Source organism: Letharia columbiana (assembly GCF_014066305.1).
Source record: "Letharia columbiana isolate WasteWater2 chromosome Unknown Sc0000052_s0, whole genome shotgun sequence".
NCBI lineage: Eukaryota > Fungi > Ascomycota > Lecanoromycetes > Lecanorales > Parmeliaceae > Letharia > Letharia columbiana.
Genome location: NW_023501096.1, coordinates 323,120 through 339,732, shown reverse-complemented (window position 1 = coordinate 339,732; position 16,613 = coordinate 323,120). Strand labels below are relative to the sequence as shown.

Genomic DNA, 16,613 nt, shown 5'->3' with positions numbered 1-16,613 from the left:
AGTCGGATACAGGTTCTCAATAAGCCCGACCCAAAAACTAACCACATTGTACTTCTCGATGCCAGCATTGGCCTTCGCAACATCCGTATCGAATTTGGGGAATCTGATCGCCGAGACCAGCACAAAGCCGGACATCGGACACAATGACAGACACCTTGCCGTTGGGTAGGACGACAACGCCTTGGCAATTACCTTTGAAGTTGGGCAGCGGTGGGGCCCGTAATCATTGTGCCCTGAATTATCATTCCAAGCCTGCCAAGTTCGCTGGGAAGTCCAGCTGCTCCCAAAACCTCAACATCGTCGGAGACTCAAACTAGATAAAAGTTCAGTATTAGTTACCGCTCTAATAAGATGAGCAGTGGAGACTAACCTGCCGAATCTTTTCAGCGACAAGGGCGTTTCCGCATGGGTACATAGTCGCCATCTCTATCTTGAAGTACATTTCAACCCTCGGTGAGAACCCAACTTCGTCGCTCACCCTACAGAAAGCTTTTGCAAACTCATGTACCCCACTCTTCTGCGTCTCGAAAAAGGCTTTGCTGCACTTCAGGGTGATGGTTTTGGGGGCCAGGCTGATGGTACCACCGTCTGGATTACGCACAAGGTCGCGCTAAAGTTGCGGGTGTCGTAGTGGCATTGTTCCCATCCACTGACGATCCGGGGCCCTTTGATTTTTAATGTTGCAGTCAGTCGTCAAGCGCGTCGGTGTAGGCCGCACAACGTGGCTGTATTGGCTCATCAGTGCAAAGGCGGAATTCCAGACAACGTAGATGACCACGATCACTTTGTCGGATCTCTCGCCGTACCATTGACGAACATCGTCCTTCCAATCTAGGCTTGCCGCTTGCATCGTGGGAGCTGCATCACCGGCATCCCCTGACTAATTCTCGGGTGAGTATGGTCTGGGCATTGTCTCGGACGGTGGTTACCTCGTTCCAGTTCTCCTTGGAGATTCCTGGCCATCTGGATGCCATCTGCGCACCCGGATTCTGCCGTCTTGCGTGGCGTGATCAACTGTATCGACTGTGTCATGTAAGATACGGTCCCAGGCGGTGAACAGTAGGAGGATGACAGCAATGCGGAAGACTAGGAGCAAGAGGTCTGCCATGTTGCTGGTCATCACTTCAAGCTGTGACGGCGTGATATCCGAGAAATTAGTCTCGTATACCTTGCGCTGTCTATCTTGGAAGATATTCATATTTATATATGTTTTCGGGAAAGGTTTGGTTGCGAAGTAAACAGAATGGGCCCTATCTAAAGGTGTGAATGGTGATTTTTCATGGACTACTTCTTATGTTGTGGTTTTTGGGTTGTTCTCAATGTACTCAGAATCGTTATCATCATCTGCATCTGGTAGAGAAAGAAATCCTTGGGTGTGAAAAGTGTAGAGCGGTGATAGAGTATTCAAGGTTCGGACGGCTCGTTGACACGAAGGAGCTCGACTCCAGCGTCGCTCTCTTGATGATGCAGAAGTTAGAGTTTGACAAACTGATCAATAGCAAGATTGTTTGGCGAGAAGCCTCTCGAATGACGTGATGTACTCCGGTGATGTCGTCTAGATCTATAGAGTAACATTCCCAACCTGTCTCTGGAAGCTTGAAGAGGGTCAGGAAGGTAGCTTCATCGATGAAAATGGTTTCTCTCTAGAAGTAAGCGGCTATATGATAACGTATTGACATTAAAAGTTTGATTACCATCGAAAAACGCAGGCTGCATTAACTAGCTGATGTCTTATCAGATTGGCGAGATCTTGAATGCCAACCTTGGGTCCATAGATGATTGAACAATTGTTATCTGGCAAGACATAGCCATATTCATTCATCACCTGATAACACAAAGACGGCTGCATAACTGGTATCTAGCTTGGCTGTGCAGTCATCGAATCAGCCATGTCTGTGATGGTCGTATGAGCTGGCCCTCCTCCCCTCCACCCTCTTCCCACCCATCCTCTCCGGCTGGGCCTGCACTCCTGGTACGCCCTGTCGCTTCACGATGACGGTACCGAAGTCCTCGTGCTTCGTCACGATACAGTACGGATATCGCCGCTTATTAGCTGGAGATAGCGTGCGGCTTGACTCCCAAAAGCGAGTCGAGTCATTCTTTCGCTTTCGCTGTCCAGGTTTATGCTGCGGGCCTCGGAGCAGGGTTCTGGCGCGGTCGGGAATGTCCGGGTTGTGCGAATGCTTTCAAATTGCGCAGGATCTTAGATGGCGATAGATACGTGAATATAGTCTGCGCAGAACCCGTTTTGAATCGTGAGATTTGACTTCGACCTCCTTCCCTTTCCCGTCCTCCTCTTCCCCATCAACGGCTGTGTCTGGAGCGAGCGCACATATCGCTGCTGGCCTGGGACTTTGTATTCGGCAAAGAACTGACGAGGCTGTAGATGTACACGGTCCTACGACGACGGCCTCGAGCTCTTCGGTTTCAGCCCTCTCGGCTTGGAGTCCGGTGCGCAAAAGCCCCCGAGCACCGATGGCGTCTTGCCTCTCTGGTCTCACTTGTCGGAGATCTCCGACCGCACCCTCAAGCCGGTCTCCGACAACGTCATGCTGTCTTTGGGAGATTGCCTGCTCAGCCGTGCTCCCTGCGGCCAAGGTCCGGTCTTTGAGCGCCTCCTCCTCTTGCCCCGGCCGGTTGTTCGTTTCTCTCTGCCTCTTGAACACACAGGCGTTGTTCCTTCTGCGGCCATGAAGGATGAAGCCGAGGTAGTGCTTCAGAGTCCACAGCATATGGTTGTTGTCACTTTCATCTGTGGTGAAGATTGTCACAGCCTCGATGGACTGGGTACCCTGTTCGTTGGGACGGCAGATCAGGAGATCGACGATGGAGATTCCGTGGATGGTTCCTAAGAATGTCGGAAACTGCGTGTTGGTCGCGACGAATTTTGCATTCGGGCCGTCCGACGGTGACAGCTACTTCAGTCTCAGTAGATAATAGGACGGGTTTCTGGCTCATGAAGGTTGATGCATCAGCCTCTGTTGGTCGTGTCAGCGCGGGCTCGGCCCCCTTAGACAAAGTAGCACTAGAGGGAATACCGTTCTCTGCTTGTTCGCCTTTACGGCTCGCAGTAAGCAAAGACGCTTGACGATTCAGCCTGAAAGTCTCTTACCCGTTGCCCAAGTGCTCAACAGTTGTCAGCACTACAACCAGAGCAAGCCAACGGTGGTGTGTAACGAACAAACCCGAGCCAAGGAAGAAGCCTTCGCGCGGCTTCTTGGTGGGACGGAGGCAGAATCTGAGGTTTCGTCTCCCCGTATGTGCGACGTATATGATATATAGATATAGAGAAGATCATGCGAGGACGTGTTAATACATGAAAAAAGAATAGCAGAGAAGGAGTAATAGTATAAAAGGCCATCGATAGATGGATGGTATGTGAAAGAGAAGAGAAGAACGGAGGTAGGAAATGTAGGGGGTTTAAATACTACCTAGTGCCTGAAGCAAATTCACGGACTTATAGAATGAATGTTAATGCACATGCGACTCATTGGGAATGAAGCGTGACCCTAGTGAATCCTGGATCTATGTTGCATGAAGCTGGGTTTCATTATGTTCGAGTGATTGACAGACTCTCGAAGTAGTGTTGTCAGGCTCTTGTGAAGACTCTGAGACGACACCGAATCAGGTTAATGTACTGCGAAGTTGCGGGGATGGTGGTTGGCATGTGAAGCCTGTATCGAACCATGCCGTTCACTATGTACATGCCCTAAGATATCGTGAATGCTACTCGAGTGACAGTTTAAATGCCCATGCTTTCTTACCATACGTACAATGTCCATGCGTCAGTTTCTCTCGTTCAATGCGTCGCTTCACCTAGTCGAGAGTGACACGATGGTCCTTATTTTCCCTTTCCACTCCCATCGAATACGTCTCCTCCATGAATTTCATTAGCACAGGTGGGACGCTCTCATCAGTCGCTCGTATCGTGATGCGGTAGAGCTACTACAATTAGCATTATTCCTCTACTTTTGAGAAAACAGTGTCACTCACCTGAGTATCCCAATTCGGTTCCAGCCTCAGCAGACACCCCAATTTTCCCACCCCAGTATGCAAGACACTCGCACCGACCACATTTCTCTCATTTGGATCCACTCCTTTCAGGATTCCCCATCCAAACGCCTCCGCCATTTTTCTCGTCCACTCTGCGTCACCCATCGCCTTTCCTCGCCCACCGCCATCCTTTAGACCGAAGACACGTTGAGCTTCACGCGGCGCACCGCCTATTTGTCGCCATCTTTTGAAAAAATCATCGGCGGATAAGTCGGCTGCGTCCATATATTTGTGCATTACGACAGGCAATTGCAGAGTAAAGGCTTGTAAGGCGCCGGCTAGGTAAGATATGCGTATTGTTGGAGGGAGAGAGAAAACGCCTTTAGCTTCAAACATGACTGTTTGTTGTGCTTGGCCCTCCGGCTGTATCGAATTATCCGGTGCACTTTTCGTATCGATGCGTAGTTGATCTGCTGGGTTAGGATTGTCAAGGGTAGTTGTAAATGAGCCAATGGCGGAAGGAGAGCGATTGGTAAAGTAGAGAATGAGACAGCCCATAGCGCCACGATATTCGGAGCGGAGACCGAGCTGGAATTGAGCGTCTTCATAGAGAATGGATTCGGCAATGAAGAGAAGACGACGGTAGCCCGGTTCCCAGCCGGGAGAGAGGTGGGCCGCCGAAGCGAGGTTGGGAGGAGGTTGGGAGGGGCCTGAGGACATGTCGAGGTCCTCAAGGCCGTGTGTATTGCCATTGGTGGTGCTGCCGTTCGTGCCGTTGGTGGTGGGGGTCGGGGTACCGTTGGAGAGAGCACCATTCGCTGTGGGCGTGAAGGATCGTTTGAGGCCAGTGGATTGGGTCAGAAGGATTTCTTTGGAGTCGGTGTTTGCGTCTTTGCCACCTACTATCCATGTCCGCTTGTCGCTTGTGCCAGCGTGCTTGCCATGAAGTCGTGAAAGGAGGGCCGATGTACGTTCTGGGAAGGGCGGCATTTCATCGCAAACTGTTCGTAAAAGGTCGTCCGTGGGAAGTGTTGCAAGAGTGAGGTACTCGCAAGCTCTTTGCTGTAACTCCGAGTCTAGCGTATGGCTGTAAGCCCTGAAGACGACCAGTAATTGCGTTTTAACTTCCGGGAAAAGATTAACGAACTTGATAAAGGAAGAGAGGAGGATAGCTCTCGTGCTTGAGGAGCAACCCTGCATCTTCGTCTGGAGAGCTAAGAATTGTTCGATAGGACTGCAGCCCTTTGTATCTGCGATCAGATGGCCGAATTCCCCTAACAGATAACCTCCAATCTTGACCAGGGTCTCGTGACATTGCTCCGCTTTGACGTAGTTCAGAATGTTTTGCGCCGCATAGACTTGAAGCTCTTCGTTATTGGTGACAATTTGGATCACACGTTGCCATACCTCGTCGCTGACATGATCACCAGCCATTGCGATCAGCCGCAACGAGATGTCCACATACCACTGGATGTTTGTGGCATATTTCTCGGTCAGAATCGCTATTTTGAGTACCATCTCTTCTCGGATAGCAAAGTCTGCGCTTTGTAGATACTTCAGAAGCTCGTTGACTATGGGTTCAGAATTTGAAGGGTCACACATGCTGTAAAGCAGATCGAGACCTTTCCGCCTGACACTAATGTCTCTGTCTCGTAGTGACCCGATAATGATATTCTGATGCCTTTTAATTGGATCCAGTGTCTCAGCTCGAGCAGCAAAGTGGGTCATCGCGTCAAGTCCCAGATACCTGACGTTGGTTTCGCGTGATTGTATGAACTTCCCTAGCCTTGAGGATATCTGCACCATCAGATTGTGTTCTGTGTCTAGATGTATGACGAGGTTGATGGCTTCGAAAAGGACCGCATTTTGCGCATTGTTTTGCTGTACGTTTTTCGGCATGAGCATTGCTTCGTGTAGGATCTGTTGTAGCGACTCTCGTATCAGGCCTCGGACGTAAGTATCCTCTACTCTGGTGTTAGCAATGGTAACCAATGCTTGAAGAATTCAAAGGTGCGAACCTGAGGGCGGATAATACTGCATCAACCGTAGCAGCTTCACCTGAATCCACGGGCAAGGCACTTTGTAGTATAGGTAGTCCGGCGCAATGTCGTTGTCCACCACAGTCTTTTTCAGACGTTGTGCTGCCTTGACGTATCCACCTTTATACTGGTCCGGCTGATCCTGAGCCAACGCCATTACAAGCGAGGTGACCGAGAGACACACGCCCATATCCGCATCATCCATCAGCGAGATGATCCTCTCGGCCCATTCTTGCTGCACGATGCCTGGGTACTTCCGATACAGCCGTAGTAGTGTTAGAGCCGCTTTCTTCTTGACGAACGATTTCGATGTCCTACTTCCGTCAGCCGTTGCCCCCTTGTTCTCTCATCCCATACGTACGGTGATATCAGCAACATATGTACGTCCCCACTCAAAGCCTCGCCCATCTCCCGCCCGCCGACGTTTGCAATGGCATGCAGCGCCAAACAATTGAATAGCTCATTGTGCCCCAGCAAATCTTTCCTTATACTGTTCACTACCAGATGAAGCAACTCATGCTGTTCATGCAGAAACAGCGTAACGGCCAAATATCCGATCTGCTTCTCGCTGTACTTGTTCGCACTGATCAAATTGACAGCCTCGAGGTGTCCGAAGTCGACATTCCATCCTAGAATGTATATGTACAGCAGTTTGCACACATATTTCTTCTTGTGATACCCGTTCAGATTTCCATCCTTGAACTTTTGCCGGATATTTGCTAGCTCTTTATTGATCCTCTTCTCTTCCAACTCCCTTGCTCTAGCATTTCTGAGGTCGGCTATGAACTGGACGAGCCCTCGCATAGAGCTGTTGTTTCCTGCTGAGGACCGGCCCAGGAAGCCGGCTGCCGCCGCGCTCGCCAGTTTGAAGGATGCGCCAGCTTCACGGGAGATGTGGTGGGGGGCTTCAGCCGATTGATGAATGCACCGGTGACGACCTCACAGAATGACAACACTAGTTGCGAGATTGATGTACTGAGTACAGGAGCGTGGTGCGATCCTCTGCGATGTGGGGGCCGACTTGGGAGCTGCAGGAAGCTGAAGCTCTGCAGGTTTTGAGGGAAAGCAGGCAGCTGGTGATTCGAAGTGAGGTCAGGATGAATGGCTAGGCCACAGGAGCGAAGTGATTGTAGTAACGGTGCATTGGAAATCAAGGCCCGATTGGGGTCGCCGCCAAATGCATTTCGGCTTGGCGTTGATGCCGGTCCGCCGCTAGAGTATTTCTAGTGCCCGCCGTCGATCAATGCAGGGCTTGGCAAGAAAAGTTGCCCGTCTCAATCTCCAGAGCAGGAACCACCAAAGTTCATATTATGGACTGTGTAGCTTTACAGGATAAGATAAAAAAACGTGCAGACAGCAAGGCAGCTCTGACACAATCTCGATTATCGGTAGATTTACGAACTCTAATCTACCATGAGGTAGCGCAACCCTGCTGTCACTTCTCTAGCCGCAGACGGGTTGCCCTTCCCCGTGGATAAGATGGCAAAACCCAGAGCTAGCTACCCACGACGAGGCCAAGCCAAGGAAGCTGAGCTCTTGTCGCATCTTTCGATTGGCTAAACCCGCTAACAAGGGCCCATGCAGACTGCTAAGGCATCTTTTGAAAGGCTTCGGTCAATACTAAAACAACGGGACTTTCCTCTCTCCATCTTAAACTCTCCATTGCCTGTCATACGTATAATTTATTACTCGAACACCCAGATCCTTCTCAGCCCTTGAATTTCTGCAATAGAGGGTCTCTGTCCATCCTTCTGCTTCAACGAAGAATCCAACGACCTCGACGTCTCCGAAATATGGCCTTTTCATCCCTCGCATGAGCTTCAGAGAGGGCGGATACCAGACGTCGACGTTGGACCCTGATTAACTAAGAATCTTCCGCAAGAGACTGGGGCTTCTGCGTTGCTGCGCTTGGTGTGGGTTCGGCTGCACAAAGATGTACGGCCTTGGCAACTGGATATTCGAGACTCCAGTCTTGATGTCGTTCTTGAAAATTTCAAGATCGAGGAAGCTTACAGATATGGCTTTGCTAGCTCCAGCAGTTTCGTTATCATGCCAGCCCGTCAGACGGAGCATGTCAATACGCTTGTTTTTTCGTTATATATGCCGGTCCTTCTTGCTGTTGCTTGAACGCATGATTTTGGGAGTGGGAGAACCAAGGCTGTTTTTTGGGTGATGATTGGATCTCTGAAGCGATACAGGATATTATGAGCCATCAGAAGGGATGGGCGCAACATCCGTTGTTCTTGGCGCTGAATGTGAGTATCATGCTTGGGTACTTGCTGGACCGTGATTTGGATCGCGAGGTTAAGAGCATTGCAGCTGTTGAGAATCGGACGAGGTATCAAGGGTTTAACTATACTTCTGTTGCGATCGCTAAAGGTGATTATGCATCCTTGTCTGAGAGAATGAGCGGTTGTACTGTGTCTTTGGCGGGACTGAAACGCATGTCTAAGGTCCTGAATGAGTTCCTCGCCGAGATCTTTATCTATTCGCAACGGTATGGCATTATTGGCAACCATACATTGGAGGAAGTCAACTCAAAAGGTGGATGAGTGCATTGAGACGCTGAAGAGAAGATTGGAGATGCAAACAATTCAAATCGACCAACTTTCTCGACGCGTTGAGGTCCAGCTTACAGCGGTAAGGAATGCATCATTCTTCCACCAGTGCCTGCCTAGTATCCTCCATGAGCTATACTAACCCTCTCCCGATACCGCTGTTTAATCTCATAATTCAAATCATGATCGTCGAATCTAGACTTGTTGGACCCAGATAACATATCCTCGGGCTCAGACACGCTATGAACGTTCGAGACGATGAGCCAGGGACCAGAGACTTCAGTGGCTACGTACTTGGGTGTTACGATACGAAGATTGTGCTGCTTTGGCACAAGAGATTGAGGCCCTGCGGAGGATATACTGCGCTGTTGTACGCAGTAATTATGAAGCGCGTCGACATTGTCAAACTTCTACTGGAAAATGGCTGCGATGTGGACGTCCGGAATAACAGGGGTCATACAGCAATCGATACTGCCAGGCTGTTCCCTGAGGATGAGATCGTCCAGCTTTGAGAAGATCAGATGCATTATCGCCAACACACTCTGTATGAAGTGGGGGCTGAGCACTAAAATTGAGGGAGGGTTAACTGCCAATTTGCCAAGTTGTGGAGTACGCGACCAAAGTGGCTTTTCATCAGGACAGCTTGCAGGTTTCGGGCTCGGGCAAGGATTGGACGAACGGAATCGGTACTGGGATTCTCAACGGATGGATGGCAACAGGTTGTAAGGAGGATAGATAGTACTGCTCATTACGATGCTTCACTGGAGTCTTTTCACTCCGATGATCTCCTCTGGAACACGGCCCTTCCACGATCCCTTTTCATCGTCCTCAAGCAAGTATTCGATATGGGACGCGTAAGGTTTGTTAGTATGAGCTCCTTTCGGTCGTTCGTCTCGTTTCTAGATGTATGATAAGCACTCTTCAATGGCATTTGATTCAACTGCGATGGCAGGGTACTCACCTAGAACAACAAAGTAAATTTTAAACCCCACCCCCCGATGGATCCACCACTCCGAATGATCTCTCGCTCTCCGCTAGCCCGCCAATGATACGCGTAGGGCTCAGCGTCTGTTAACGAAAAGCAAAGTTGTTGTATATTCCAAGCAAAAGGACACTTCCTGGACTCCACAAGGGACTCGGGATATTGCGAAGTGCGCAGCTGAGATGCTTATGGGTTCTTGTTGAGCTAGAGAGCTAGGTTACATGTAGACTTGCAAGCAGAACCACAACCGCAATTCGCCCTCCCTACTAGCAGCTTTCCTCTCCCAGCAGAGAACACATCCATTCCCCTCCAAGCAATATCAAGAAGCCAAACCATACGCCATATCATCAAGTGGTATCACCATTCGCCTTCGCAATGCCACACATCTCGCAGCACCAGTGGTTAGATCAGAGGCCCCCCTAAGCACCAGCGGCCTTGGTGGTGAAATCGGTCTCGGTCGGAAGGATACCGCCGTCGGAGGCTTTCTCGCAGCTACAAGCATCTGGCAGGCGTTAGAACGTGTAGTAGTAGGCCCTCGGTGGAAGGGTCTGGCAGTCGACTTACCGGCAGGACGGACACCGCAGGCACAGGTCGACCCGGCGGGCTTGGCGTTCTCCGTAGCGGCACGATCGCAGGTGCACGCGCCGGCTGGACGGGCGCCTATCAGATTGCACTCGGTCAGCATCATGGTCTTCCGCAAATGCTGCTGAGAGAGTGAGGCAAGAGCGTTGGGGTTGTAGGGAGAGCGGGCTCTCCGCAACGGCGTGGTTGGAGCAGGGGAGGAGACTTACGGCACGAGCATCGCGCACCGGTGACGGTGTTCTCGGTCTTGGCTTTTTCACAGGTGCAGCTGAGTGCGGATTGCTTGCCGCAGGAGCATTTGGCTTGGGCAGCGCAGGCGCAAGCTTGGCCAGAGCGGCCGCAGCAGGTGGTTGGGACGGTCATGGTGATGGGGGGAGGATTGATGGCGGATGTATTGTTTGAGTGTCTGGTTTCTGGTGTCTGGTTTTTAGTGGTTTGGAGTGGTGTTGGAAGGTGTTTTTGAGGTTCTGGGATTGTTGTGAATTGATGTTGGAGGAAAGAGAAGGTAGTTAAATAAGTTCATGCATGGAAGAGCGCGCTATCGATACGGCTGATCTGTAAAATGCAAATTCTGATTGGTCGAGACTAGGACGCTAAGCGTCATCCACCTGCTATTTCCACGAATGAGAAGCTTCGTATTGTCAATCGTTCTCGACCAATCAACGAATTACAAACTACTTTCTCGGGTTCAGAGCAAGATCCATTCCCAAGTCAATATCTGCATTAATTACAGCATCTGCTTTGCTACAGCTCACCTTTCTGAACTTCCTCGCACCGCTTAGAAGATTCCTCATTGCGCGAGGTCGAGAAGGCTCCTTTCAATTTGAGGTGTGGAAGGTCAAGAAATCACGCGCTTGACGGCCACACGTAGGGTGAGAATCAATTGAATCTGTTATATAACAGGCTCGATCAACAACAATGCGGGCACATTGATCCTCCGTCCTACCAAAAGGCTCACAGTCAAAAGTCTACAACATGACGCGAGCTATTTTGCTCATTTGACTTCTTGATACATGTACTGAGACGGTGAGCAGATTACCTGCGCGGGCTATCCGCTGTATGAGTGACGACGGAAACGACATCAAAGTGTCGAGAGCGTAGAGCAAGGCAAGAGACAGTGTAATGGAGAGGAGAAACGAGGGTAGTTCTATATCTCCTTTGACCTAGCGGTCAGGCTCTCTTACAAGGAGAAGATTTCATCGCGAAGAGGGAAATGGCCCTGGACCTCATGAAGCAGACTCATGGTAACCTAAATTCTCGAGGTCATATTGAAAATTCACTATGATATCTGTCACAACAGCAATCCAGTGAAAGGTCACTCGCACCTACCCTTCCAGGCTCTGCTGATGATGCTGTTGTGCATGTTAAGCAAGACAAATAACAGTTTTAACAGTAGTCTCTCAATTATTACTGGTTTTGTATGAAACCTCCTGCTACAAAGTCGTAGAAACTGATATGATCTACAGGTCTGCTACCAAGAACTGTTTAAGCAGATTACAGGAGCTGTCGCACGTTTTCCGTGATGACGAAGATTAAAGATGGCATCGATACCACACCCCCTTCCCGGTACTGAGACAACTCGCGCGCTGGCATGTATTTTGATGAGCGTCGAAAGACGCTCAAAGAAGCAAAATTCCTGAGCACATATTTACATGGACGGAATGTGTCTGAGGCGTGGCAATAATGCAACATGTAGACGTAATACGCCATGAAAAACCAAATGTAGAAAATCCGGCGGCAGGATTTTAAAAGAAGAGCAATGGGTCTGTTTCATGTACCTTGTGATCTTGGATATTTGAAAGGGATGATACTTGGTCGGAGCAAGAAGGATCAGGCCGACTCTGTTGGCCCAAAGCCGATGATTAGCATCTTAAAGTAAGAAAATATAGCAAAAGTTATCATAGAGGGCGGAAATCCCTGAATGGAATTGAAGTCCTACAGTTCAGGCACGTTGCCAGGGAAAAAAGATAATAATCACAGAGACTTCCTGAGTAGTCGCCATTTCACCTGCAAGGCAATTCTTATGGCACAAATGTTTTCTTGCGTCAACTTTCCTTTATAACGAGTTTTCCGACGGGAAAAAGCCGGTTCGTACTGATTGGTACCCACAAAATGGTGAGCTGAATGGATCTTTCTCCTGTTGGAACTGGGAGAATTTGACATTCCCTCTACATGACCTCTGCACTGACATCAGGGTGGCAAATATCGCGAACCTGTTGATGAAGGGCCAAAGCGCATACTTGCATTCCCAAACGCCTGGGAGGTTTGGAAAGAATGCAGCGCACGGGAAAGTAGACCTGCTAGCAGACTCAAAGTATATCGAGTTACCTCATGGCGTTGAAATCTGATGGCATTTAGTGGTCTTGCAGGTGGAAGAACTCGGACAAGTAACGAGGTATTTTTCGGACTTGGAGCTTGCCAAGAAAAGTAAGCGCCAAACCCCTCTCGATGATGCTGCCATCCGCGCGCACTCCGCAAATGACCATTTCATCTCACTACATCTCCGGTCATGCAGATTCTAATTGTGACGATGATCTAATATTCTAGCTCAGACATATTGTCCCATCTGACTCTTGAGGTGACAGCAAAGGACAAGTGTCCTTTGGAGCTCAGAAGCCATGGGCCTCCCCACCATCAGTGAGCGCAAACACTACCGCCTAGTATGCCAGTACCATTGTGCTACGTATTCTCATATGTCAGAGCTAACCTCTTGTACAGATTCCGGGCGAGCCAGAAGAACCTACCTCCACCATCGTCCTAACCTCAAAAGACTCCTACTTCGTCGATGTCCGCATCCTCTGTGAGAAGCTTGAGGACGAAAAGTGCCAGGAAGCTAACACACAAAACTGTTTAGCATGGGCATTTGCCGGTAAATCAAACACCACTTTGACCAAAGATTCATCGATGCAGCTCTCACACACGGTCTGGGACCACTGGATAGACTCGCGCACCAACAATCCTGATCCTGATGAGGGCGATATGTGGGTGCAGCCCAATGGAGACATCCTGGAAAGGGGGAAGGATAGTGATCCGGTCACGGGGGAAGAGACCGAGTATGAAGAACTTTGGCACGATCTACAGGTGGAGGCTTTCGGCAAAAAGCACAACCGCAGCAGCTTGGTGATGAGAGCGGACGAACCGGAAAGGAACATAAGGGGAATGGTTATCAAAATCGGAAGCTGGTGTGAAGGTATACTGAAGGTTAAAGATGAATTGACTGTAGAGAGGTGGGAATGGAAGCCGACAGATTGCGCCAGCGACCTGGCCACTACTGAAAATAGCAGAGAGAAAGAACGAACTCGCAATGATTGGATCCGAACATTCAAGATCGGCCAAGGCACTTTACCGTGCAATAATATATGCTCGCGTACCCATGGCAAATTTGGCCTGAACGCCGTGCTGAAATCCACCACTGATATTGATTGGAAAAGCGACATTGAGTGGAATGTCGTTGAGGAGTATTACTGGTAGATTGAGGCTGAAAGCGCCGTATTCGAGCTGACTGTTCAAACGTGAAACGCACAGTCATATGCAATAAGACGGCACTACTCGGCTTTGCATTTATTGCGCATTCGGTGCGCCCCTTTTGAGGCACATAGCCTCACGCCTTAGGGCCGGCCGAAGAAATAGCGGACTTTGAAATCGCTATGGGGAAAGGACATCAGACCATTGATGCGACGGAAAGAGCGGCCATGGCTCACTTCCTTGTGCCTGACAGATGATCAAGGTTCTAATAGACACCTGTCCTAGAACGGCACTATTCTTCCTCTATTACTTATAAGTACGGTCACCTGCCCTAAAACAATACGCTTTTCCCTACAACAATCCCCTTGTACCTGAAACATAGCTACGTTCATTTCTTCGCCGCACCACCTCTAGAAGGTCTTCAGTCATGCCGTACCTACCTGATGGCACGATGAATAGCGGCTCGGGCGGTCACAAGACCGCCCTTACAGGGCAGCATACTGCAGCACCTAAGCCCCTGCCTCCTCTCGATATGAGTGACAGCATCAAATACATCCCTTCACAGATGGACCCGCTTGCCTGCGCGTCGACGAGAGCTGCTCGTCAAGACCCAATACGGCTGATGATCGATGATGCAGGCGTTTTACTCAGGCTGCTTCCTTATGTGCCAGACCTCATCTCACCTTTCTTGACCAGAGACAAGGATGCTGAACTCTATCCGAGTCTCGCGAATGCAAAGGTCGGATTCTTGCAAACACTGCTCGCCCTGATCCAGGTCCTGTTTCTGGTAATGGCCCTTCCCGCCTTCGTGTTGCTGCCTGGCGGCATCTTCCTTGCTGCCACAGTATTGTGCTGTTTGGCTTGTTACCTCATCACCTTGCCCATGCAAGGACCGCCACGCATTCTCCCGAATATGGACGATGGCACAAAGTCTCTGGCGGAGCAGCACAAGAACGAACGCTGGGTATTTGTTAATGGCATATGTACCGGGTAAGATATGCCTACTCTACGCATCCACCTTCTCTGAACACTTATAGACACTCGACCTCTCAGCTTGAGGTTGACCGCCTCTCGAAGACCTTCGGACGAGCCGTTATCGGTATTCACAACAAAAGGTATGTGGCTCCTCTCTCTCAATCATTTCGGCGACTCCTAACCTAGCATCCTCACGCAGTTATGGTATACTTGCCGATCTTGGAATGTGTCTGATCCAACGAGCTGTTGCATACCACGACTCGGGCGTTCGCTTGACCTACGCCTATCTCAAAGCCATCCTCGTCGACCCCACTGTCACGAAGGTTGTCCTCATTGGCCACTCCCAAGGCGGTATCATCGTCTCCCTGGCGATCGACGATCTACTTGCACAGCTACCCACTAGAACCATGTCGAAACTCGAGGTCTATACATTCGGTTCCGCGGCCTCACATTTTTCGAATCCATCCCTCGCGCTCTTGTCCAATCCTTCTATTAATCAGCGTGGTGATCAAACATCACTACAGATATCTCAATCCAAAGCCGACCCGGCCGATGCCAACCAGGGCCAACATGTTATTCCTCATATGGAGCATTATGCCAACGAATACGATCTGGTCCCTCGCTGGGGTGTACTTCATTCCGTACAGGATGTTCTTCATACCCGCTACGCTGGCTCGGTATTTGTCCGAATGGGAGGCTCAGGTATGTGGAGTCATACCCCTCAGAGACCTTATGCCGAGTCGTTGAGACGCGTACTGGATATTTGTCCTCTGGTTTTTCTCCTTAGACGTGACCTACTAGTCGACTTCGTGCATTGTACAGGGTATGCTAACCCCAAGATCTAATTAGGTCATATGCTGAACCAGCACTACCTCGATCCCATGTTCCCCCTGTCAAAATGTCAAATGCTGGCAGCCAAAGAGAAAAGAGGCATAAAATTGAAGTCTGGAGGGGAAATCGCTGGTGACAATGAAGCTAAAGTCGAAGATAAGTTCGATGAACTTTTTCTCGACCGGATAGTTACCCCTGATGAGAGGTTGGCTATGCAAAGAGATTTTACGGCAATTGCGGGCCTTGTGAGGCGCGAGACCGGTCTTGAATTTGGCACTGGGCAGGTCGTCAAGGATGCGTACGGGCTAGGCAATCGTAAAGATGCCAATGGTGATGATTGCTTGACTTTTAAAAGGACGGCTAGTGACAGGGTTGTGGCTGAGGAAGCGAGGGGTAAGACCGTAAAGGACTTGAGTCGACTTTGGAAGTATGTTGGAGGGGAGTCGCCCATTGATCACGAACATGATGAGTACAGATACCATGAACAACCACCCCACAGGCACCGCAAGCACCACCACGACCACCATAATCAAAGGAAAGCTGACCGGGAATCGGGGGATGGGCCGGTGCTCGAACAGCCAAAGTCGCCCGTTTCATCGGTATTCGACCGCCCAGAGTCACCGCTCACTCATCCAAGTCCCACCACTGACGAGCAATTCTTCTACGTAAGTAGCTCCTTCGAGCCATTTTCACCTCATTTTCAGGGGGAAAGTGAGTTGAGTTGGATGTTCTTTGGGAGCGTCCTCCCTTTTTGAACCTGAGTCAAAATCCAAGCGAGTCTTAGAAAGATATTCTGACTTGATTGATACGTAGTGGAATAAAGGAAAACACGGGCAACACGCCAGGGGTCCCAGGACCTCAATTCAATCTCGTTGAGCCGGTGCTGGTGAGGAAGCCCTGTCGATTTGGTCAAGCGTACTTTGGCCATGGGTTTGTGGATGGTCTGTTGTGCTGTTTTCCTTTGCTTGTATATATTCCTTTGGCCTGAGAGACTCGCCTGGGGCTAGTATGGGGGTTTTTGACTTGTCGGATGTGAGAGGTACAAGTATACAATCCGATTGGGCTGTGCTTCTTGCCTGCTTAATACCGCATGCTGCCCTTGAAGTGTGTGGTTATGCCCATGCAATTCCTCGCCGCAAGAAAATTCATACACGCGCCATTGAACTTCAACTTCATCGAGAGTGCGCA

General features: G+C 49.9%; 8 protein-coding genes across 8 annotated transcripts; 4 read left to right on the top strand and 4 right to left on the bottom strand.

Annotated features, from left to right (window-relative positions):
• Positions 1-241: 241 nt before the first annotated feature.
• HO173_010808 (uncharacterized protein) lies at positions 242-1,032 on the bottom strand (the record flags this gene model as incomplete). Its single annotated transcript, XM_037312693.1, has 4 exons — positions 242-313; positions 371-588; positions 655-876; positions 930-1,032. 4 exons carry the CDS (start codon positions 1,030-1,032, stop codon positions 242-244), a joined length of 615 nt encoding a protein of 204 aa, XP_037160541.1.
• Positions 1,033-2,186: 1,154 nt separating this feature from the next.
• HO173_010807 (uncharacterized protein) lies at positions 2,187-3,782 on the bottom strand (the record flags this gene model as incomplete). The annotated part of the gene is made up of 2 exons (XM_037312692.1): positions 2,187-2,915; positions 3,774-3,782. The coding sequence occupies 2 exons, from the start codon at positions 3,780-3,782 to the stop codon at positions 2,187-2,189; spliced, it is 738 nt and encodes a 245-aa protein (XP_037160540.1).
• A 34-nt stretch (positions 3,783-3,816) lies between these two features.
• HO173_010806 (uncharacterized protein) lies at positions 3,817-6,836 on the bottom strand (the record flags this gene model as incomplete). Its single annotated transcript, XM_037312691.1, has 4 exons — positions 3,817-3,942; positions 3,994-5,957; positions 6,012-6,346; positions 6,394-6,836. The coding sequence occupies 4 exons, from the start codon at positions 6,834-6,836 to the stop codon at positions 3,817-3,819; spliced, it is 2,868 nt and encodes a 955-aa protein (XP_037160539.1).
• Positions 6,837-8,236: 1,400 nt separating this feature from the next.
• Positions 8,237-8,584, top strand: HO173_010805 (uncharacterized protein; the record flags this gene model as incomplete). The annotated part of the gene is made up of 1 exon (XM_037312690.1): positions 8,237-8,584. One exon carries the CDS (start codon positions 8,237-8,239, stop codon positions 8,582-8,584), a length of 348 nt encoding a protein of 115 aa, XP_037160538.1.
• Positions 8,585-8,832: 248 nt separating this feature from the next.
• On the top strand, positions 8,833-9,102 carry HO173_010804 (uncharacterized protein; the record flags this gene model as incomplete). The annotated part of the gene is made up of 1 exon (XM_037312689.1): positions 8,833-9,102. One exon carries the CDS (start codon positions 8,833-8,835, stop codon positions 9,100-9,102), a length of 270 nt encoding a protein of 89 aa, XP_037160537.1.
• An 889-nt stretch (positions 9,103-9,991) lies between these two features.
• On the bottom strand, positions 9,992-10,517 carry HO173_010803 (uncharacterized protein; the record flags this gene model as incomplete). Its single annotated transcript, XM_037312688.1, has 3 exons — positions 9,992-10,074; positions 10,137-10,232; positions 10,364-10,517. The coding sequence occupies 3 exons, from the start codon at positions 10,515-10,517 to the stop codon at positions 9,992-9,994; spliced, it is 333 nt and encodes a 110-aa protein (XP_037160536.1).
• A 2,255-nt stretch (positions 10,518-12,772) lies between these two features.
• HO173_010802 (uncharacterized protein) lies at positions 12,773-13,625 on the top strand (the record flags this gene model as incomplete). Its single annotated transcript, XM_037312687.1, has 2 exons — positions 12,773-12,814; positions 12,873-13,625. The coding sequence occupies 2 exons, from the start codon at positions 12,773-12,775 to the stop codon at positions 13,623-13,625; spliced, it is 795 nt and encodes a 264-aa protein (XP_037160535.1).
• A 421-nt stretch (positions 13,626-14,046) lies between these two features.
• HO173_010801 (uncharacterized protein) lies at positions 14,047-16,301 on the top strand (the record flags this gene model as incomplete). Its single annotated transcript, XM_037312686.1, has 5 exons — positions 14,047-14,609; positions 14,657-14,734; positions 14,794-15,296; positions 15,444-16,090; positions 16,239-16,301. 5 exons carry the CDS (start codon positions 14,047-14,049, stop codon positions 16,299-16,301), a joined length of 1,854 nt encoding a protein of 617 aa, XP_037160534.1.
• Between the last annotated feature and the right edge of the window lie 312 nt (positions 16,302-16,613).